Source organism: Chrysemys picta, chromosome 3 (genome assembly GCF_011386835.1).
Source record: "Chrysemys picta bellii isolate R12L10 chromosome 3, ASM1138683v2, whole genome shotgun sequence".
Taxonomy (NCBI): domain Eukaryota; kingdom Metazoa; phylum Chordata; order Testudines; family Emydidae; genus Chrysemys; species Chrysemys picta.
In genome coordinates this window covers 18,350,319-18,375,002 of record NC_088793.1, presented here as the reverse complement: position 1 = coordinate 18,375,002, position 24,684 = coordinate 18,350,319, and the positions used below count along the sequence as shown (strand labels likewise).

At 43.8% G+C, this 24,684-nt stretch overlaps 1 protein-coding gene across 1 annotated transcript in view; it reads left to right on the top strand.

Moving 5' to 3' along the window:
- LOC101934897 (24-hydroxycholesterol 7-alpha-hydroxylase-like) overlaps nucleotides 1-21,904 on the top strand; it is a 58,896-nt gene extending 36,992 nt beyond the window's left edge. Inside the window, exons 7-12 of the mRNA XM_005297377.5 lie at nucleotides 5,467-5,557; nucleotides 7,876-8,009; nucleotides 8,841-8,936; nucleotides 11,513-11,601; nucleotides 18,041-18,128; nucleotides 19,456-21,904. Of these exons, the coding sequence (XP_005297434.2) occupies nucleotides 5,467-5,557; nucleotides 7,876-8,009; nucleotides 8,841-8,936; nucleotides 11,513-11,601; nucleotides 18,041-18,128; nucleotides 19,456-19,527 (570 nt within the window). The 3' untranslated portion in view covers nucleotides 19,528-21,904. The remainder of the gene's footprint in view (nucleotides 1-5,466; nucleotides 5,558-7,875; nucleotides 8,010-8,840; nucleotides 8,937-11,512; nucleotides 11,602-18,040; nucleotides 18,129-19,455) is intronic.
- The last annotated feature ends 2,780 nt before the right edge of the window (nucleotides 21,905-24,684 follow it).

The window sequence follows — 24,684 nt, the reverse complement described above, 5'->3', positions numbered from 1 at the left end:
CCTGGCTTCTGTTTCTCTGTTGGCGTCACTGGGAGCCTCTGGAGCCCTCTCTGTCCGTGGTTCAGTGGGTCTTCCTCTCGCAGTTGCATCTCTTCATCATCAACCTCTTCAATTGAAAGCTCTGGGGTGGCCTGTTGATGAGGCCTGGCCCCGCTGCGTGAGGCCTCGGCAGGTTTTCAGTAGGAGCCTGAAACACACAACTGCTCCATCCACCCTGACTGAGCTAAGCTGCTCCCTTTTGAGCTCATTCTTTCCTGTGAGGCTTTCTGGGCCCAGAGCTGCTCCTTAACCCTTTTGTCACCAGTGTGGGGTTTGTACACCCCACCACACACCTTCAAAAGGTGAGCCTGGGAACTTAAATTCATAACTCTGCAAGACACCAAAAACTATGCACTCAAAAGGGGTGCTGCTTTTATGGCTCATTAAAACAATTTGTAACACACACACCACCTGCTACCCTTAATTGCCCAATTCAAACCCCTTATGCATAACATCTATCCCTCAATTTCCCACTTCATTTCAAGTGATCACCTCCAACATGCATTACCCCTTATGCTTCACAATCTGTCCCACCTTATATTTAGCTCAGACACTGTGATTTCCTTCCCCATACCTGAAGAACAGCTCTGTGTCGCTTGAAAGTTTGTATCTTCCACCAACAGAAGTTGGTCCAATAAAAAATATTACCTCACCCAACTTGTCTCTCTAATATCCTGGGACCAACATACTATAAACTTATTAAAAACTGCTTTATTGCAAGTAACCTCTTCAGGTGGGATTTTCAGGCTTTGTCCACACTAGAGAGTTTTACCGCTTTAGCTAGACTGGTATAGTTATACTGGTACTCCCCACCCTGGCATAGTCCATATAAAAGTGCTTTATACTAATATAGCTCTTCCTGTAAGGGAAGAGGAATAAACTATACTATTATAAAGCACTTTTTTTACCAGTATAACTGCCTCCACACTAGGGGGCTATTCTAGTTTAACTATATCAATAAATAAATCTCACCCCCAGCTGAGACAGATACCTGTACAAAATCTGTATGTAGACCAGACTTTCTGCTTAATCAGCAAGGGAAGAGATGCTCTAGGTTTGAAGTAGCGCTGCTTTTGATTTCATACTAAAGGGGATTTTCTCCTCATAAAGTATAAACTACTTTATTTTTAACTCCATGCATAATCAGTTAAAACTTCATATCCACAAATTCACTTTGTTTTGCAGGTAATTAAAACTTTTCTTTGACGCCACTGCCATACAGATATGACTTACTAGAATAATGCTCTGCAGATTATTATATCCAGGGTTATTTTAGCCATGTCGGTCCCAGGATATTAGAGCAGAGGTCCCCGAAGTGTGGGACGCTCCCCCCAAGGGGGGCATGGAGGAATGTCTGGGGGGGGGCACGATGGGGCCCAGGCCTGCCCCCATGGGGCGCGGGCAGGAAGTGCCACCCAGCCCCTCCCCGCCTCCAGCTCTGCTCCGGTCCCGCCCCCAGCCACGTCCCCGGCTGCCGGCCCTGCGCCTGGCCCGGGTCCCAGCCTCAGCACGGCTCCACTCCCAGCCCTGCACCAGCCCCCAGCCTGTCCGCATCCCCCTGCCCCTCCCCGCCCAGAGCCACGGTCCTGCTCCCATATTAGAGAGACAAGGTGGGTGAGGTAGTATCTTTTATGGGAACAACTTCTGTTGGTGAGAAAGACAAGCTTTTGTGCTATACAGAGCACTTCCTTATTAGGTTATTACGCTTACCTATCTTATAGGCATTAGTAGGAGTTTGGTACCTAATTGCATGCAAAGCATATGGCATACTAATTCATTTTAACGCCTGGGTATCTGAAATTAAAGAGTGAATGTAGGCACTGTGTATTTCACAGACTCTTTTATAGTTTAAAGTAGAAACAGGAAAAGGCTCATTTAAGAGGAATGTGTAAGTATTCAGCAGAGGAGGAGACCGAATTTTACCAGGACTGTGAGCTCTCTTACTCCCACTTTTAGGGTTACTCACCCAACCAAGTAGACCCATGGAAATCATTGGAATTAGTCCGGTTAGTAACTGGTCAACAATAGCAACAAGAGTTCACAGTCTGGCCCTTAATCTTTTGTCAGCTTCTCATCTGAACTTTTATTAGAGGCAGATTTTCACAGCTGGGTACAAGCATTGTTCCCACAAAATGCATTTACACCCTGTGATGGGGTAGTCTGCCCCTTAAAGGCAGTGGTGCCTAGTGGTCAATCCAGTCCACCCTGTGGTATTGCCTTTTAAGGGTTTGAAAAGTTCTACCTCTTCTATCTTCTTCTAGCGTTGGTCCCATCTCTATGGGGTTGGCTCTTTGAGTCCTTCTCTATTCCAGTCTGTACTGAAGCAGTTCCTTGGAAATGCCACAGCTAATATATATAAAATATGGACCTAGGGGGGACATGGAGAGACCTAAGGGGGGCAGTCTGTTGTGATAATTGGACCTACAAATTTACCATAAGTATAGGCTCAATTGTAAATGTGTATGAAAGTTCATAAGCTGTTACAATAACCTATAATAAATGTTGGTGGAAAGTAGGTCTAGTTCTTTCAATAAGAAATATTATAAACAGGTGCAAAGGAACCAGACAGACTAAATTAGTCCAGATGAAAAAAGGCCACGCTGATATGATTCAAGGATTATGTTGAAGTCCACCTTGGTGAAAACAGAAGGTGTGGAACTGGAAATTAATGAACCAAAACTTGTATGTTGGATATTGGGCCTAACTGGCAGACAAAATAATGAGGGGATGGGTTATTCCAGCCACTGCCTTTTGGTCCTTAAAGAAAGGCTTTGGCGGGAGAAAGAAGATGTAAGAACAGATGCAGACTATTGGAGTGAGCTTCATCCCCACTGTTTCCTGGGACCCCAGGCCTTTGTGATCCTGAGAGGTGTCCTGACCCGACCAGGCCAGAGAGAGGGATCCAGATGACATTGCCAGCCCTGCCAGCTCTGACTGAATCCTAAACACCAGCTGAGATGAAACGGGATCGGACTCAACAGCAGCTCCAACCCATCCCAACTAACTTCTTTGCTTTTACCCAAAAGGACAATTATTATCATCTAAGAGATTGACAAACAAGTGCACTTTTCCTCCTAAAACTCTCTGCAGCTAAAGGGAACGAGAAATGTTGTTAAAATGACAGTCTTACTGCATATTTTACATTTCAAGTGCTTGAACTGTTTTTGCTTTTCTCCGTATCTCTAATCAAACATTAAAAAGATTTTTAATGGCATGTTTGCCATGGTGTTAAGCAGGCTTAGGTCTCTATATACCAAACCCTGGACCTTATTTAGCACTGTTTAATGTTGTACAGTGACTGGGTTATGTTTATACCTTTGGCCAATATATTCCAGCGAAATTAATAGAACAGCTCCCAGGAAGGATTGGTGCCAGGGAGAAAATTCCATCACTGTACCTTTAAGTACCCTGGGCCAGGAGTTTTGCAGAGAGGGTGAGCCAAGATTCCTCTCTGTCAACCCAATGGGGAATGAGCTGGGAGAGGGGGACTAGCATATATACTGCCTATTCCCTCCAGGGCAAAGGCCGGGGATATCAGCAGAGAAACGCTGGCCTGCTGAGTGCCCTGAAGGCTAATTAAGGAGAAGGGGGCAGCTGAGGGAGCAGCTGGCAACGGCCTTACAACAGACTAGCCCACAACTCAGCTGCAGGGAGGAGAGCTGTGTACAAGACAATTTAATTAACAGGACCCAACTCCAGAGAAGAAACCTGTTTAAGGGGACAGAGTGAGAGGCTAAATTAATGCAGCCACACTCCAAGGAGGAGAGCTTAGGGAAAGATTGAAAAGGAATAATCTAGGCCTAGTCTACTCTACAGAGTTAGATTGATATAAAACATCTTATATGTTGACCTAACTCTGTAAGCATCTACACTACAATGCAGCATCCACCGATACAACTCACCCACTCTACCAACTTAATACTTCCACCTCCCTGAGAGGCATAGCGCACAGGTCAATATAGTTAGGTCAACGCAGTGTCAGCGTAGACACTGCGTTGCTTACATCGACTGTTGCTGCCTTTCAGAAGCCAGCCCACAATGCCCCACACTGACAGTTAAGCCGGTGCAAGCGCTCTTGGTGAGGACGCACACCAGCGACCCAAATAGCATAGAGTGGACATGCAAAAGGGATTTAATTACTGCAGTGGCTGTACGTTAACATAAATTAGGTCGACTTAATTTTGCCCCTAGAGAAGGAACTGGGAAGGGTTCCATGAACAGGCTGGTTACAGATGCAGGAAAGAAGAGTCTCATGAAGGAAGGAAACAGAGATCACTAGTTGGACTAAGCCTGAGATGATGAACGTCCCCAGGTGTATTTGTGGCTATGGCTACACTAGAGCGCTTACAGTGGAGCAGCTACACCGATGCAGCTGCACCTCTGTAAGCTCCCTAGTGTAGCTGCTCTAAACTGTTGGGAGAGAGCTCTCCTGTCGGCTTAATTAATCCATCCCCAGTGATCGGCAGTAGCTATGTCAGTGGAAGACACTCTCCTGCCGACATAGCGCTGTCCACACTGGCGCTTAGGTCGGAGTAACTTACGTCACTCAGAGGGGTGGCTTATTCACACCCCTGATCGACGTAAGTTATACCAACATAAGTGGTAGTGCAGTCATAGCCTGAGTGAGCTCCTACTTAGGGTGATGGCTCTTGTTAATATAATAAATGTGACCCTTGAAAAGGGTGTGCTCTTTGATAAAAAGATTTGTATGGGCTTGTTTATAAGCTGGGTGAAGGGAAGTGTGGTGCCACTCCTAACTGAAAGGGGGTACACCGCAGTGACCCCAGGTCATCACACACCCACAAAAGGAATTAGGTAACTGTGCACAAACATTCATTTTGTAAAAGGAAAGCTTTTTAATATGAGACAGGTGCTCCTGTGTTTTGCATGCCCAACAGTTTTGCCCTTCCCTGCATTTAAAACTTGAATTGCAACTCATTGGTTTGCAAATGCATTTCAGCATTATATTCTCGCTAATCACCTGACTCTCTCTTGCACTGGCTTTAATAGCCACTTCCATCTGACAACGGTGTAAGTGGGATGAGACTCAGGCTCATTATCCCAGGGCCTTTGGCAATCTCTCAGACCACTTAGCAGTTTTTGAAACTCCTTCGCATACTCTCCATGTCCATCGTGAATCAGTAGAAGTCACACATTGTTTTACAGTGTCATCCTCATCTGCTTTCCATGAGGAAGGGGCCCACTCCAAATACCCCTTAAAACTTAGGGTGGTTTGGATCTGGACTTGAGCTTTGGGACAGATGTGGGACTGGATGAGACCTTGAGAGGTCGGGTCCCAGCCCCCTAAGTATACCTAGATCACCCCAGACAGGTGTGTCTCTAGCCTGTTCTTATGACCTGAGACTTTTACAAGTTTTAATACAGCTCTATATTTCTGAGGTAACTTCTTTCAGTCTCTTTCTTTAGGTGGCATTTTGGACCCTGGCATTTATACTATCCCACACTTCTATTTACAAGAAGATCATGGAGGACATCGTTTCTGTTTTTGGCAAAGCAGGTAACAAACCAGAAATAAATGACACTAGTATTCTAGAACATACATTTAAAAAATAACAATTTGTTCTGAATTTGTACAGTGCCAAGCCCATTGGGGTCCGGCTCCATGACTGGGGTTACTAGGCATAACTGCAATACAAATAATAACTGACCAAACCCTGAGATCTTTACTCAGGATTTGCTCATTCCTTACTCAAGCAAAACTACCTGTTGATGTCAATGCAAGAAATAAATAAAAATTAAATAAGAACTCAGCAAGGATCTACGGACCTGACTCTTCAGGCTCAGGCCTAGCATTTGGATCAAATCTCTCATATCTTCTAAGGGTTTTCTTGTCAAAGGAACAAGGCTTGATTCTGACTTCAAAGCTGTTTCAAACTGTTATACTCCATTCACTTCAGTGGAGTTACTTCTGGAAATAATGTTTAAAACATTATTAAGGCCAGTGCCAGAGAAAGGGAGAGAATTCAGGACTTCCTGGCTCCAAGCCCCATGTTTAATATATGATCATATGTCTTTTAGGAAGCACTACTCACTCCTTCTTCTCAAGTCAATGGAAGGGTGGACAGATCTGCCTGTAATGGCTGTGCTCATTCTTGAAGGCAAATTCCTTGTGTCCCTATTGTATTTGGGCTGAGACTGCTTTGATCTTGCTTCCATTGACTCACTTAGGACTAGAAAGCAGGACTTTTCCTAGTGAAGGAAATTTTCTTGTGGACTCCCTTGTATTGGAGGTCTATCTGTGTTCTTTGTTGGCTGCAATCAGGGCATGCTGCAAGTCCTACTTGTTTTGGTCTGTTTACTGTGAACCATTTATGCCTCCTATCATGTTTGATTTATTTAGCATTTGCCAAAGTCTCTCCCCATTTTTTGTGTGTGCCCAATGGGAACCTTTGTGGATGGCTGGTTTTCCTGAAGGTTATTGTATGCCATTGGGACACGGAGTATTTCAGTGATGTTGCCTTGCTCTGCATTTAGTCTGGCTGCCTTTCCTTTTTAGATGTTTTATCATCTCATGTTGTCATTCCTGCAGAGTACTTCGTAGCCTTCAATAGACACCTTATAAACTGCTTACATTTTTAAAACTGTCCTGAGAATCAGTGAGCCTAACATAGTACATAAAAGTAAGATGTATAAACTTACTCAAGTATCTATTGTCTTACAATGGACTCTGTAAACATACAACAAACCTAATGAAATCAAATAAAGAACCGGGTGAGGACTGAAGTGCCAGTGGAGGAGGTTTAGGTTGGATATTAGGAAAAACTTTTTCACTAGGAGGGTGGTGAAGCACTGGAATGCATTACCTAGGGAGGTGGTGGAATCTCCTTCCTTAGAGGTTTTTAAGGTCAGGCTTGACAAAGCCCTGGCTGGGATGATTTAGTTGGGGATTGGTCCTGTTTTGAGCAGGGAGTTGAACTAGATGACCTCCTGAGGTCCCTTCCAACCCTGATATTCTATGATTCTATGATTCTAATTATTATTACTATTTTAGTGCCCAAAATTGTGCTTGGATGCCCCGCAGAACAAGTCAAAGCTGCTGCCCCAAAGAGCATGCCATCTAAATTCAGTGTGACACAGCAAGTCACGGTCATAACACAGATACAATAAAAGAGTAGGGGAGCAGAATCACACAGATAACAGGGTCATGTGATTAGGCAGTAAGGAATGTAACAAATTAAAAGGTCTGTGAATTTAATGGGTTTTAAAAATAGGTTCAGTGAGATTCTGCACAGCAATAATACCTTCTATAACACTTTTTATCAGCAGATCTCAAAGCGCTTTACAAAGGAGGTCAGTGTCAGTCTCCCTATTTTGCAGATAGGGAAACTGAGGCAGATGTGACTTGCCAAATGTCACCCAGTGGGGCAATTGCAGAGCCAGGAACAGAACCAAGGTCCCCTGAGGCCCAGTTCAGTGCTTTAGCCACTAGGTCACAGTAGCCATCTACACACATTGTTTAACATGGTTTAAAACTAGAACTGGTCAAAATTTTACATACACTTCAAAAATTACCATTTTTCATCAACATTTTATCAAGTTTTTGTTGCACTATCACAAGTCTGAAACTTATTGACCAGATATATTAAAAACCCTTACATGCTAAAACAATATCAAAGTGGCTTAGCCAACCAGAATATAAAATCATGTTAAACTGTTTGAGGAATGCATTCTAGACAACACTGGAAATTCTAGAGGCACTCTACCAGAAGTCCTCTAGCAAAACGTTTCAGTGCATGATGAAATCTCATAACCCATGTGAAATCTTGTACTTCTTACTGTCTTATCCATACGATATTATTTCTTATAATGCAACAGGTAAAGAGAATATTGAAATATCTGAAGATGACCTTAAGAAGCTTCTCTTAATTAAATGGTGCACTTTGGAAGCCATCCGACTAAGGTCTCCAGGTGCAATCACTAAGAAAGTGGTGAATCCAATAAAAATTCAGGTGAGGTTTGTTTTTACGTGGCTGTCATAGTACATTGTAATCCTTCTAGAAGTCACCATCCCAAATGTATCTGGACATAATAAATTAGGCATATGGAACCCCAACCTTATTTAAATCGGCTGTTTAAGACTGATTTTGCTCCCCACCCCCATCTTCACTTTCTGATTGAAGGAGCTGGGGAATGCTGCACTGATGGTATACAGGACAGGCACCACCAGGGCAGGGTCCAGCAAACAGATCGGCAAAGTCCCATCAGCTGTTGGAGGACTGAACCATGCTTTACTTCCTCTAGCTCTTCTTTCTCAGTGCATTTTTGAGGGAAGGCGTGAGGATACTCAGGAATCTCCTAAATAAACATTTGGGAGAAAAGCTATCTTGGTTAAAGAACTGGCATTACCATCCAATTAGGATATAATCCAAAAGTATTTGACTTCAACAGGAGTGTTTCTATGGATTTCACTAGGTTTCGGATCAAGCTCTTAATGAGAGGATTACCTAGAGTTTACAATCCACTTCTGAATACAGTCCTTCAGCAAGAGCCAGGGAAGACCAGATTTAACATTTCTGTTACCTCTAACGTTAAAAAACCACTTCAGGCCTTTCTTATATGTAATAAAGAAGCAGCAAAAACAATAAAAGGTGCAGACCCATTTTTCCCTTGCATCACACCCTTAATACACATGAGTGCTTTACCAGCTGCACTTCCTCTCTAGCAAGGTCTTTCATTCTGTTCTTGGTGAACCAGTAGCATTCATAATAGTATGTTTTGGGAGCAGACCGAACTTGCAATTTTCTATTTCTTTGCTTCAGAATTGTTTCTCTTGCTTTTAGACTTTCACCATCCCTGCAGGTGACATGCTGATGTTGTCTCCATATTGGGTGCATAGGAATCCAAAATACTTTCCTGATCCTGAAACATTCAAACCTGTAAGTTGCCTCTTTTGATGTATTTATTTTGCTCTCTTTTCTCTTTTTTGCATGTAATTAAATCCAAAACGTATTGTTGAGTGCATCTTCCTTTAAGATTTCTTTCAGGAAGATATTTATCCTATCCCTAGACTGCTCACTATAAGGATTAATGCCCTAGTATTTATAGGGGAAGAAAGCATGCACAAAGAAGAGGGACCTGCTGAAATGAGCAAGGTCCTCCAGTTCAAGAACATATTTATGTTTAAAATATTTTTGTATAATCACCGCCACTCTGAAGTAGCAAATTGTATCTTACTGGTAAATTGCAAATACATATAGGACTTGATCCAAAGCCCATTGAAGTCAGTCAATTAAAAGCAACAGAGGGTCCTGTGGCACCTTTGAGACTAACAGAAGTACTGGGAGCATAAGCTTTCGTGGGTAAGAACCTCACTTCTTCAGATGCAAGTAATGGAAATCTCCAAAGGCAGGTATATATCAGTGTGGAGTTAACGAGGTTGGAGATTTCCATTACTTGCATCTGAAGAAGTGAGGTTGCTTTTTACAGATTCAGACTAACACGGCTACCCCTCTGATACTAGTCAATTAAAAGACTCCCATTGGCTTCACTGGACTTTAGACCAGGCTCAGTGCATTCCTCCACCTGACGTCTGTTTTATATCTCATCTCTATGTATTTTACCCATCTGCATTGGCTTCAAGTCCCTCCTCAATACTCTCCTTTGCCATGATACCTACAAAGTACTTGCATCAATTAGGCTGCTGGTGTGCTATGACCACTGCCCATCACCAATATGAGAGAGACAAGGTGGGTGAGGTAGTATTTTTCATTGGACCAACTTCTGTTAGTGAGAGAGACAAGCTTTTGAAATTACAGAGAGCTCGGTTCCATGACTCTTAGAAGAGTCATCTTCTGTGGCAGAACAATTTCACCTCTTTTTGAAGACATGTGAAAGATTTACTTAACCACAAGCTTCCCCTCTAGCAAAACTTTTCTACATGAAGGCCCTCTTAACAAACCATGAGTCAGGTTTGAACCATTACCCTCTCTGATTACATGGAAACTATCAAATCCAAGCACTTTCCTTTCCTCACAGAAGGCATTCCTATGTGCCTTGAATCCAAAAGTCTTCACACATCAGTTGGTTGTGACTACTGGCCTCCTCTCTTCTCCTGTGTTTGTCACTAGAAGGATCCCCAGGAAGATCACCAGCCTTCATTTCTCTGCCAAGCACTGTTCTTGATTCCATTGAGTCTGCTTTCACTGGTGTAACTTCCCACATGGAATATTAGTGGGAACTCTCCAGCTTTCTTCTCAGCAGCCCTCACCATTATTAGCATAACGCTTGTACTAGCATTCCTGGAGGCAGCCTCGCACCCTGTTCCCCTCACCTGCATCACAGATATCTTAGGCCAAGTTCTTCAATGTATAGTCACCAGCCAGGCCGATCTATTTCAGTGTCTCCCTTACAGTGATTATATCTGGAGGTATGGTCCACCTCAGTCTATTTTGCCCTTAACAAAGACAGACTTCTTGTTGAGGCTGACTAGATTGAGTGGATTTATAGATTTTTACCCTATTGTTCCATAACCATCCTATCTGTGGTCTCAGACCTCAGTGTCTATGGGAGTGCCTCTTAAGGTGCTATCCAGTTTAGCTTTCCTTATTTTGCCTGGTGACCTCAACTATTGTGTTAAGCCTCTCCACCTACTCCAGAAAAAAACCCAATTTGTTGTTCATACATATGGAACTTAGCTGTCTTCACCAGAGAATCCTGACAGTACGTTGCTTCCACATTGGATTGCCTTGGTCTGTTACTTCAGAGACATCTCATCACTTGTTAGGATGTCTTGATGCTACCAAGTTTCACCTTAAGAACACCCCCACCCTTGAATGCTAAGCTATATGGCTGTTTGGGGTTTTTTTCAACTCCTGTCTCTGTCAGTCAGTACCTTGATTTACCTAGTGAGCACCTAACTCTCACTCACTGAAACACTACTTTTATTTGGACTCATTATCCTTGCCCTCCTCTCAGCTGGCCTCTGTTAAGTGTGTTGTTCAGTAAGTGTGTGATTTTTCTCTGCAAAACTTTTTGGGACACAGCTTGTACGAAAGATGCTATGCATAATTAAATTTGCATTGCCTGGTAGTACCTTGCAATTCAGGGAGAACTAAGGACAGAGTGTGAGCCTTCACTCTGAATCAGCTTGCTCCTGTAGGGTAAGGGCCAGACTTTTAAAGGCAGTTAGGTGCCTACACATGCAGGTAAGGTGCCTAGTTGGATTGTCAAAAGCACCTAGGTGTCTAAATCCTACTAGGCACCTACCTGCTCCTTTAGGGGCCTAAATATCTTTGGAAATCTGGGCCTAAATTCCTGTCTTTAAATGGGCTTGACTGAATTACCTTGTTTACAAATCCATATGCTAGCAACACAGTGGCCAAGTAATCTTAACAGGTTGAAGGGAGCTTTATATGCCAGGATTAGCTGTCCCAGGTCATTTTTAGCCTGGAAAAATAATGTTAAGCTTATTTATACAAGGCTGATTTGGGAAAAAAATGTTTTCTTCCCACAGGATCGTTGGAAAGAGGCAAATTTAGAGAAGAATGCTTTCTTGGACGGCTTCGTGGCATTTGGAGGAGGGAAGCATCAATGTCCAGGAAGGTCAGTGAAACAGCTGGGGTTTATTTATTCCTAAACCCTGCAGAGAACCGCTTCCTCACTGTGGGGCTCTTCTTACTTTGTTTCCAGATATATTGACATTGGTCAGTGATCAGTAGTTCAATACTCTTTGGGCCTTGCCAGAGTTGGTCTGATAAGAAGTTGCACACATAGGAAAGGTAGAGTTAGCTGTGAGATAAAAGTCGAGTCTGAGACCAACATTTTCAGGGCTCTGCATCTTGGGAGACAGAAGTCAGCCCAGTTCTACTGCTCTCCCAGCATCTTTTCATCAATGGGAGGTTATTTCAATTACAGGGCATGTTAGTCTATGTACGTGGGATTGTGGTGGTCATAAATTCTGTCATTGATGTAAGGAATGTTTCTCCAGGCTAAACCTCTTCTCTCATTCCTCATGATAAACTAGGCTCCTTGCCCATCAGTCCAATCATATCACAACCCTCTTTGAATCTTGTGGCTGGCTTCCCTAAGTTTAAATTTCTTGTACTTGCCTTCAAGGCCCTGTAAAACTATGCCTTGTTTCATGGCACAGATGTCATCTTCATCACATCCCCTTTCACTCCTTCAGCAAGCCTTGATGCCTCCTTCATGCCCACTTCTTGGTTCCATGCTGTCCCCCGCCCCCCATTCATGGAACAACCTCCCCGTCCCAGTGAGCCAAGTGCCCACCATTTGATGATGATGTTCTTCAAATAGGTAAAAGGTTGTTATAAAGAGGATGATGATCAAATGTTCTTCAGGGTAGGACAAGAAGTGATCGGCTTAATTTGCAAGAAGGGCAATTTAGGTTAGTATGTTCGGATGTGCACCCCACACTGGTATACACAGGGATAATTGGAGCCAGAGCACAATCAGTGCACCTGGAGGATGGGCCAGGCCCAATTACTGATGAATCCCAGCTGGGGTTTACTATAAAGGGAAGAAGCCAGATGAGAGGGCAGTAGACGAGAGATAATTCTGAATTCCCTCCCTGGGCAATAGAGAGGCCTGCAGGAAGCCTCCTGCTAGGCCAGCAAAGGACTTCATGACAAGAGGGGGAGAAGGAAGCAGAAGCCCAGGGGCAGAGCTAGTCTTGGTACCCTCTCCTGAGTAGAAACCTGTAGCAAGAGGCTGGGAGAGACACAGAGAAGTTCCTGGGGTAGAGCAAACTCTGGTGGTTAGTCTTGATAGAAGGGCAGGATCTGGACCTCCAGTCAGAGAGCCCCTGGAAAGGGTTCAACTGAGGAAGAGAGCATAGCGGAGACTTGAGCGAGTTGAAAATTGAAGCCCAAGGAGGACAGAAGTGGTTTAAGTTTATATTTTTATTTGAGACTTATGGGGAACTGCATGGGGGAGCCATGCAACCCCCCGCCCTCTAAGGAGAGTGAGTCTTAGAGGTCATGGAACCTGGGAAGAGTACAGAAACACAGTGAGCCCAAAAGAAGGCTATGGAGAAGGCTACAAGCAGGCTGAGATAGGAAGAAGCCCAGGAAGGCAGAAGAGAGTCCAAGGGAATAGACCTTGCCTGCTTGCTACAGTGTCGCTGGGCTGGAACCAAAAGGAAAGAGGGGAACTCAGGATTCACCCCCTGTCCATTGCAAAAGAGAGCATTACGGTGACATAGATCTTTAAGGAAAAGGAGGAGATGGAGAAAGAAGATGAGATAATGCAGGGCAAAGGTGAATGTGTGTGTCACATTTTGCGGTGCAATCCAGATCAGTGAGGGGTTGTCACCACCTGCCCTGCAAGTTTGGCCTCCCAATGCTTTGCTGTTGTAGCTCCCAACTGGGGCCACTCACAAACAGCCAGACTGCATGCAGATCACACCCTAAATGGCTGTGTATAGCTGCAGCCCTAGTCCAACAGCTCTGACCCCAGCAGCCAGTCAGCAACACTCCAACCACACCCTGGCTTTCACCAGCCTGGGTTACTACTTGAAGGGTGACCTCAACACACTCCAAATCCTGATTTTTCCCCAAAATGTGTGTTCTGCATTGTCCAGCCCTCTCCTGGGCAGTTCAGATATTACATGTCTGTTGCCCCTGTAAAGGGCCAATATGCAACAGTTTGCTACTTCACCTTGAGTTACCCAAATAGCTCAGTTTAAACTCAATGTTGGATTAGTTTTTGATTAAAAAATAAAACAAGTTTAACTACAAAGAGAGAGATTTGAAGTGAGTACACGTATCAAATATTAAAGCCAGAAATGGTTAGAAGAGAAATAAAGATAAGACTCTTTCTAGTAGCTAATCTTACCTAGAACCAAATCTAGTTTGTTTAAAATCCTTACCACAGGAGCCCAGCAACATGGCTGACCAAATTCTCAGGTCAGGACCGCCCCCAAAGTCAACGGCGCTGGTTCCTTTGTTGTCTTAGGTGAAAGAGAGAGAGAGAAATCCTGGGGTGTTTTTACCCCTGAGTTTTATAGTCCAGTCCCCCTTTGAAATGCATTTTCCTCTGGGTTACCACTAGATAAAGTTCCTTCCTGCTGTATGGACGGAGACATGGAGTCTCGTGGTGAAAGAGGTTCCATGCTAAAATTGCTTGCTAAAATGCAGATTGATCTGTTCCTGCCCCCACCTTTGCTGTCAATAAAAGGCCAATGGACAGTGATTGCCTATTAACCTTGATGACACCTGGCCAAAGGCATCAGCTTGTCCTTTATCTTCGAGAAACCGGTTTAGCCCCCTACAGTCTCGAGGACCTTGTTTACTACTTGTATGTAAATTGAGCTAAACAAACATTTATTTGTTTAGGACAGATCTGTTTAACAACTTCCGCCTAGTCAGGGCTGTGTGGGTTTGAACACATGCTACCAACCTCATACAGAGGGAATGCATAACCTTACATACAATGTTACTACAGTAGAACCTCAGAGTTACAAACACCTAGGGAATGGAGGTTGTTCGTAACTCTGAAATGTTCATAACTCTGAACAAAACGTTAAATGATTCTTTCAAAAGTTTACAACTGAATATTGACTTAATACAGCTTTGAAACTTTACTATGCAGAAGAAAAATGCTGATTTCCCTTTATTTTTTTGTAATTTACATTTAGCACTGTACTGTACTTGCTTTTTTTTTTTAGTCTGCTGCTGCCTGATTGCGTACTTCCAGTTCCAAATGAGGTGTGTGGTTGATTGGTCCGTTTTTAACTCTGGTATTTGTAACCCTGAGGTTCTACTGTACATACATTTCATCATGATATTATTGACCAATGAGTTATTAGTTTTCAAATAATACCTGACAAGGCTTATTTTTTACAGAGATTATTACAATAGTGTGTAGGGTGTGAATACAGGGTGCATTTGGTCACAATGTAATAATGGCTGTGCTTGCTGTGAAATAACAGGTAATATTTACATTTTTATCCTCATATCTGAAAGCACATTCCAAGGTGTGTAACATTATCCCCATTTTGCAGATGGGCAAAAGGGTCCTGAAAGGCTGTCCCATGTCACAGTCAGTAGGTGGTAGAGGCAGGAAAATAACTCAAGCTAAAGTGAATCTTCATTTAATTTGACACTGGCATTTTATAGTTTAATGATGTGTTTATAATTTTTCTGTCTTCCCACATTATAGAAGTTCCACCTCAAATGAAATTCCAGTATCAACATAAATGAAAATAGCCCACTTGTTAAACTATCAAACAAGCACCATTGTGCTTTCTCCCAGGCTGTTCACATGTGAGAAGAGCTCTTCATAAACATCCACACAGCCACCTCACTGTTCTCCTAACTCCTTTGCTGTGATGTCTATTAAAAAAACACAACAACAACTGAGTCAGTGTGTCTCAGCACACCAGCTGCCTACCAGTAATGGTCAGCATTTCTCATTGTTTCTTTGTACTCTCCATATCTATCTGTTGTGTCTTGTCTTCTACTTAAATTGCAAGCTCTTTGGGGGAGGGACCACTGTTTTGTTCTGGGTTTGTACAGCGCCTAGCGCAATGAGGTCCTAGCCCATGACTGGGGCTCTGAGGCACTACCAGGTTACAAATAGTTAATAATAGCCCAAGTGTTACCCAGGGTTTTGAGAACCCACAGCACTTGTAACTTAACTGTTTCACTCCAGGCGGTGCCAGGAATAAATCAATGGGAACACAGTGCTCCGGCTGATGAAAGATTAACACAAGTAAGCGTGCTCTTATCTAAAACTACAATTTATTATATTTAAGTGCCCACAGACACAAGCAATAGGTTTAGAACATCCCAAATATTTACCTAAAATATGGGACAGTATTGAGTAATTACAGCAGTTCCGTGATGGCCAGTTGTTTCCCCACTGGGGAGTAAGGTGTCAGGAAGAATGTCACTCAGGATGGCTTCAGAGGACTGCTCCAAAATACACTCTATTAGCTAGTCCTTTTTATAACTAGCTTTTACAAAACACACAGATCATCGTGACCCCTACTAAGTCATCACTTCTCCTAATATCAATAAACTACTTATCAACAAACATTCCTTACAGTCTTAGTTATAATAAGCTTCTATGTCAAAGGCACCCAAACTCCAAGGTTCTTGTCCACTTATTCCCTTTCAATCTCAAATTGTTGATTCTTTCTCTCCCCTCCTCCCATTCTGATTAGCGGAGTCTGCAAGCTTGCAGCTTGTTCTGACCTCGCCTTCAGAAGCCCTGCTTTATTCAAATTAACCCTTAACTATGCGGTGTTCTGTCTTATTAGTTCATTAGTGGCTGAATGCACATAATATGGTTGCAATTGGCTTAATCACATTCTGAGGTACATGCACCCTTTAAATTCAGGGTAACACAAGAAACACAGAACATCTGATCGTCTTTACTAAGCACATATTGTCACTATGAAAAACAGGAAGGAGTGAACTCTGTGCAGAATTCTGAGAGGAAAATAGCTCTGAGGCCCTATCTTGTGAGGTGCTGAGTACAACCTGGAAGAAGTCAGTGGGAGCTGAGGGGGTGCTCAACCCTTTGCAGGATCTGGCCCATGCAGTTACAGAACTACTTTGGTTTCTCTTCTCAGCAGTGTGGCCTACTGGAGAAGGCACTGGACTGCGACTCAAGGGATTTGGATACTATTCCTGTCTCTGACACTGGCCTGCTAGGTGACATTAGGCAAGTCACTTCACCGCTCTGTGCCTCAGTTGCCCCATCTGTAAAATGGGGATAATGATACTAACCTTCTCTGTAAAATGCTTTGAGATCTATTGATAAGTGTACTATAAGAGCAAAATATTATTACATGAGACCCTGATTCAGCAAGGTACTTACGCATGTGCCTAACATGTGAATTGTCCCACTGACTTGGCTTAAATGTGAACTGGGCCTGAGCAGTAGAGAAAATTCTTGTACAGATCCATGGAGGGGAAAACACAACAGCCAAGACTGAGACTGTTTGAAGTCCTCTCCAGACTGACTAATGGAGAGCTCAGCGATTGTTAGGGCACATGGGAACGGATCTAACTGTTCATACCTCTCACCAGGTTTTGATGTTGACATGCTAACTAATAAGCTGCATTCTCGTGGTTACTCTGTTGTCAGGCTCCCAGCTGTACTGTACAACCTTCTATGTCACAGTACCCATGTAGTATTTTTCTAGGTCATTCCCCTCTCACTATCGTGTGGTTCCTCCTGGCTCACAACAATGTGAGAGGAGAATAAAGGCAAATGCTGCCAAATGAGTAGGGCCCTAACAAATTCACAGCCATGAAAAAAGCATCACGGACCGTGAAATCAGACCTCCCCCAGGAAATCTAGCTATTGGAGGGGAGGGGAGAGGGAGAGAGAGGGGCGGGGGCAGGCTGGGGGCTCCTACTGCACTGGGCTCCAGCTGCTAGTCCCAGCCGGGCTGGGAAGGAACGGGACTTCCTCTTCCCCTGCACGGGGAGAGATCAGACCCACCTCCGGGTACCTCCCCCGGCTGCAGAAAGCTCCGTGGCTGTGCTGCCTTCAGAGTCCAGCTCTGAAGGCAGTGCAGAAGTGAAGGTGCCAATCCTGTAACCTCCCCCTTCAATAGCTTTGCAACACCCCCTCCACTCCCTGATCCCCTTTTGGATCAGGACCCCCCACGGTTACATCATTGTGAAATTTCAGATGTAAACATCTGAAAACATGACATGGACTCATTTAAAAACCCTATGACCGTGAAATGGACCAAAATGGACTGTGAATTTGGTAGGGCCCTACAAATGAGCATACAGACCCTATTTTAAAACAAACTCTCGTAGCAGAGAAGTTGAGGACCACCGTGAGCAGTTGTTTTACAGTTTCACAGACAGGAAGGGGAAGCTACAACAGCCATACCCTTTACCTGCTAAAAGGTCATCAGCATCTTTTTCTGCTGGAGGTAAACTTGTGTGCAGAGACAGGCGATGGACTCTAAAGTGTACAAAAGGGATTCTGTGTTTTTTCTGCTAATATGGGGTGGTCAAGCCAGAAAAACCACTGTTTTCTCCTTTGCCTTTTTTAGGTGGCTTGCTATAATGGAGGTTCACATGCTAGTCGTTTTGTTCCTTTACAAATACAAATTTATTCTTTTGGACCCAGTACCAAAGGAGGTAAATACTTGTATGTTTAATCCAAATCTTTAAACACTGTTTCTTTCCTCTCAATTGTAATGTTGTTTGTAAAATATGTAAGGGGCAAATTCTTCCCTCACTTCTAGCTGTGTAAATCCAGAGTAACGCCAATGGAGCTACGCTGGATTTACAGCAGTGCAGCTGAGAGGAGCACATTTTGGCCCCTAGATAGATGGCTAAACCTCATCATAGCTTCTTATTTAATGACTTTGTGCTGTTTGCCTATGTCCCAGTACTTAGCACAAGGTAGAGGATGTAGAAATGTCTTCTGACTGTCGCCTCATACATAATCTTATCCATGCCTGATGGGCTGGACCCTTGCTACGTTACGTGCTCAAAGGTTATTTCCAGGTAGGGGACTGGAAACTACAAGGGACTGTTTCTCCATTGCCTTTGCACTCATGTGGCAGAGGGATAAGGACCAGATGCAAGTGCCGGGGGCATCTGATGGCACAGCAGGACCACTAATTATTGAGCCTGAAATATCCCTTGCTAGTGAGTGACTGGCTAAGAGCGGCACTGGCTGCAGCTGTTCCTTGTCCGTGTCTGCATTCCTCCCCACCTGGCTTGTTGGCTAGCATTCCCCTTCGCAAACACGGTTCTCTGCATAACAAACACATATGCCTGCTACGACCCAAATGTGCCATTTGCCTTTATATCTAAGCCGCCGTAAGTGAGGTATCGAACACCAGGAGAAGAGATGGAAGCTTGCAATGACCCAGGATTTATAGGAGTTGCCCGTTAGGCTGGCATATCAGAGGAACGGCACTCCTTGATTCTGGTGAAAGAACCTGGGCTGTTGCTCCCCAGTGGTGGACAGTCCACCCAGGATGGGGGTTGCGGTGGAGCCCTCAAAATGGGTAGGGCAGCCAGGGAAAGGGGCATGGCCCCAGTATCTCAGCCAGCAGCTCCCTCTTCATGACTGGAGCAGCGCTGGTGTCTGTACTCCCACTGGAGAGAATTGCACCCTCTGTTGGCCACCACAGGCCATCATGCCACTGAAAGTAAATTGAGTCCCTTAGAGTTCATGTTTCATACTGTATTAGAGCCAATACTGACCTAAAATGAAACATGGGAGCCAAAATCTGGTCCCGCTGAAGACAACGACAACTCCAATTGGCTTCAGTGGGAGTAAGAATTGGCCTTAATATTGGTTCTCAAGTCTGTGTAACAAGGCAAAGCAAATCTCTATAAACGATGCTTATAACCTTAATGTCAAAGCAAACTGAGACCAGGGCTGTGTTCACTAAACCAACCCAGGTGCATATTTACCATGTCTTCCTACTGCTTTTCTATCTTTTTGCAGAGCCTTCTCCATTTAGTGGGGACACAGCAGCCCGTGGGAGCATGCCGGGTTCAGTATAAACTCCGGCAATGAAAGCTGACTTGACTAAGTCTGGTTCCTTTGCCAGCCGCTGTCTGTGACGGACCATTGCTCTGTTTCACTTTGGCATGTCCTATGTGCCCAATGTAGTCAGTGCCATAAGCAGATTTTTAAATAGTTTCAAATGCTGTATGTACTCTGCGTAGTTTTTATATCATGCCCATCACTGTGGTAGCTAAGCACCTGGGCCTGATTATCTAGGACACTATTTAAAACGCAGCCTTCCTTTATGTATCTGCAATTTGTGGGTGCAATCACTGGCAGTGTGTAGCTATCTAACTTGCTGACTGCACCCACAAGTCAGGCATTTAGGGGCCAGATTCATTATGCTCACTATTACTTTGGGGCACCAAGTGGGAGGCTGTGCTGGGAGCTCTTTGCAAATCAGGTCCTGTTGGCTCAATTCACAGTTGTGCTGCATGTTCACTTAGACCAGTGCAAAGTGGCTGGTAAGCGTTAGCGGGTCAGAAGCACTGGTGTCAATGAATGCACAAAGTGCAGGACAGTAGTGAATTGGGCCCTCTGGATCAAATCCTCAGCTGGTGTAAATCAGCATAACTCCTCTGTCTTTGCTGGAACATTCCTGATTTACACCAGAGGAGGAGCTGACTTGTGTCTAAACTAAGGCTAAATGATTGTAAATGAAATATATGAAAAGTGAAAGTGATCCTGCACCCTTGGTGCAGCCAAAACTCCCACTGACTTTTGTTGGGCTTTGGTTGCTCCAGGGATGCAGAATTGCCCCCTACCTTATAGTCCAATGAAAGCCTTGCCATGATGTTTGTTTTCCATTTTATACTTTGCAAGAATTTGCAAGAAAACTTTGTCTAAGGTCTAGAAGACTTCTGCTTTCTTTTAAGATTTACAGCATGTGAGATGCCAACCTTTTTTGGCTGTGGCACAAATCTAAAAATATCTAACCCTAAAAAGAAAATCTGGAATAAAGCACTGTTAGAGGAAGCAGTTCAACAAATTAAAAATGTCTTTTAGAATATACAAAATTTTAACTGCTGTCAGATTTGATACACTATAATAGCCTTGTTTGTATATCTTTAGTTTTAAGTAAAGACTACTGATCACTTTTACAAATATTTGCCCCCAAAAAGGGCATTTAAAAACACTAAGAACTACAGAATAAAGTTCCATAGGGAAAAAAGTATATAACAGTTAAATTGATGCACTAAATTGATGACCGGATCCTATCTCGCTTGGTTTATGGATCTGACAGTATTGCAAGCTAGCCACATGGTTGGCTAGTGATTTTGGTAGTGGTACATTATAGTGGTCTCTAGTTGTGCTCATTATAGTTACATCTGCAAGAGAGTTTCCACTCTCACCTCCTGTTTTTAGTTGCTTAAGTGGTTCTGAAACACTTACCTTTAGAGCTGATATTTTCATGTGTGGTCACTGCCTAATAGTATGTGTCTTTATATATTTTTAATTTTTGAAAGTTTGAGCAAAATCTGTTCCGATATTTTGCAATCACGAGCATGGAAAATGTCTTTCCCGTTGCTTTAAAATAAACACTCTCCTGTTATTTTTCCCCAAAAGGGCAACATCACACTTGATACACCAGTAATCCCTAATGAGCAGTAATGACACTATGTGCTATGAACATTTTTTTTTTTTTGCAGCAGAGTTATGTGTTACCAGATTTGCCTGTTACTTTGGGGTATACTCATTTATTAGGATTACTTTTCTGCGGGGAAGGGGGTTTCTGTAATTCTATCAATGTACTGCTTGTGTCACTTGTGTTCTCATACGGAGCTCTACTTCTCCCTGCTGCAAGTCCCCTCCCAATGGAGCTATCCTGCAGGGCCTAGGTTACCCAGGGCTGGGTTCCTCCAGCCCCAGAATCGGATGAACACACACACACAGATTAACAGAGTGCATCTGAGTGGACCAGGTCAATCAGCACTCCCAAGCTGACCCTTTATATGCCCCTGGACCTGGAAGGCTGGATCGAGCAGCACTTTCAAGCTGCCACCCTCCTATGCCACAGGTTCAGCATGTCCCTATCCCCACATTGATGTTACCATTGTTCTGGTAGTAACCCACTTGATGAGAAAACCCCACAGGATTTTTGGGCGCTACCGGGATGTTTAGCTTAGGTAAGAGGAGCATTGCTGCAGAGCAAACAGGGAAGCCAAAAACACAAAACAGAGAGAGAGGGAGGGAGGGAAGCAACCAGCTTAACCATAAAAGTTATTTATTGCCAGGTAATAACCATACAAGGGGAGCCAAACAAACAAAACAGTTACAGTATTAAATCTAGCTTAAATCTGATTACAAAAGTCAGGTTTAGAAAACTAGATCTGATCACACAAGTCAGGGTTAGAAAGCTATACCTAGAGTAGAAAAAAATACAAAAGAGAGAGAGAGTTGGGTTCTCACCACTCCGTGAAGCTTGAACCGGTCGGGGTTCCCAGGTGGTGGTGGTAGCTGAAGGTCCAGAGTGCTGGAGACAGGCAAAGCCCTGAGCACGATCACTCAGGAGAAGATGAGGTCCCAATGGAACTGATGCAGATTTTGGATCCAGGCATGAGAACACTTACTTGAGCGTGGGTAGGGGTTTTTGTAGGGAAAGAACAATGGTTCAAGGGAGAACACTAGATTTGTTTATGGGTAAACTGATGACTCAAGGGAGTGAACTAAAGTTGTTTTGTTCAGGCTAGGCAATAGGAACGGATCATTCCTGGCTATGGGGGGTGTTCCTTCGAGGGAGCTCACAAGGTAATTAGGCAGCTTCAGTATTTTGGATACCAATAAAGGATTCATTACTAGAATTGGTCTGATAACTGCTGAGCTGGGCGTGTGCAGCTGTGGGTTCATTAACATCTGGAGCAGAGATCCCCCAGGATGCAGTGCTTCCCTGCTTTTCTGGTCCCAGAGTTCAGTGGGGATCTTGCCTTGGAATCTCTGTTCTCCATCCTGTATGCTAACGGAGAAGCCTCCCTGTCCCATCTTCAATGCAAATGAGGTTAGGGGAATTGCCTTAATCCTGTCACCTTTGTCCGGAGGGGTTTAGATGTGTCTCTCCCTGCCTTTTCATTGCTTTTTGTGAGTCTTCTGATCGGTTTTGGTTCAAGCAGAAGCTGGGAGGGGGGTCTTTCGTGAGTCAGACAGGCTGGATACTGTGCCCTGGTTCCCTAAGAACACAGAGCTGACAGATAACATATGAACATTTGAAAATATATGCACATGAGTTCCGATCTGCCTCGAGAGCTGGGATAGCTTCGGGTGTCAACTTCAAACCTGCATAACACTCGCCCGGATCGTTTAGTTTTTAAACTTCACTTGATGTCTAGGCCTCTGAGAACTACAAATGCTTTTCTTCAAACCCTCTAAAAACAACCTCTGCACTAAGATCAGATAGGAGAGGGTTTGTCCTATGAGAGTTCTATTTGTTCTAGAAAGTTTGAGTGATTGCAAATAGGGGTTAAGGATAAAAGTACTAGCTCAGCCTTAATTGTACTATCAGTATTGTAACTAACCTGAGAATTGCTAAATATTCTGATTTATAAAGCAGTGTGCAATAACTGTATCACATTAGTGGGATTTTGTCAGGCACATTGTGCTAATTTAATCTGTCTTCGTTGTATAATTTAGGCTCTTAAATTGCCAAGGGAACTGTATGGGCACATTCCTACATTTATATGGAGTCCAACTGTCTGCAATGGGGCATAAGGTTAGATTGTAAGCCCTCTGGGCAGGGACCATATCTGTGTTCAGTACAACACGAGACACACTGTTTGCACTTAACAAGCAATATAAATGGTTTTTAACTCTTTCCCTTTTAGTCATTCTAACAATAAATGTTCTCTCCCTGTTGATTTTTGGCCTCCCTTTTGCCTAATATTTTCTGTTGCTGTTTTTCTCAACGGCACTGGCACCAAAGCTGTAGCACTTTTACTTTATTGCCTGTACTAGTCATGTGGTACTTGAGAAGGAACATACAGAGAGCTGGGACACTAGTTGCATCTATGCACTTGTGCTCATTGTTTCTTTTTTAACATGAAAGTAACTTGCTAGGTCCTGATCTTAGAAGGCATTGGGCACCTACAACTTCCAATGACTTCAACGGCAGTTGCAAGTGCTCATCATCCCTTGGAATCAGGCCCTTACTGAGGATACAAAGCCTGTTTGGGGCCTTGAAAAGACTCTGATTGACTTCAGTGGGCTTTGAGTCTGGCTCTTAGTTTCTTGCTGTAGCGGTAAATATTGTGTGGGGTGTTCAGGTAGCCAGAATGCACACTGAGCCAAATTCTACTCTGCTACTGTGACTAATGGACCTGTGCACCTGTAATGGACAGCAGAAGGTGGGACTGTATTTTGTTTAACACCCTCAGACTGGTGTGCTTGGAGATTTTTAAAATTCAGTGATAAGTAAGAATAAGGTCATATCTTTTGCATGTATGTAAAAGAGAACTATTAAGTAATATCCTGTGGGCCATGTCCCACCAGACACCTTAGAACTCTAGGTTCTGATCCCTTCTATCATGACACAAGCTGGATCTATCTCCTTACAAAGTGACCAAAGCCCTCACTCTGGCTTGGCAAGAACTCTAGGAGCTTGGTGCTCATTTGTTTAGGTGTAAGTATCCTTCCTTGCTGACAGCAGGAAACCAGTGGTACAGGTTGTCTTCCTGGCAAGGAATAAAATACAGGAAACCAAACCTGATTTGTCACAGGACCCTGCTCTCTCTGATTTTAGATGGGTGATGGGAGACTCACTGTGAATGAGACAATACTCAATTTACTAAATCCTAACTCAAAAAACATTACAGCCAACACTGGGGAATTCTATAGTAGACCTCATCTTGACAGAGGAAGAGGAACTGATCACAGAACTAAAAATTAACGGTAATATAGTGTGATGGTTCTTGGAGTATGCAGGACTGTGAGTCACTTTGTTACCTCTCCCTCGCCTCCAGTGTGAGGGAGACTTGCTTGTCCTTAAGTTGGGGGTCAGCTCCCTGCCACCAGCAGCCTGTTAGTCACACAAGCACTCTACTCTGGGTCGTGCTAGCCCTTCCTTTACTTTGCAGGCTATCAATTGGTGCATCCCGGTCCGAGGGGCCCTTTGGAGCATTCCCCGAGAGTGTCCAGCCCCGAACACGTACAGAAATACCAGGTCTGCTGTTCCCAAGG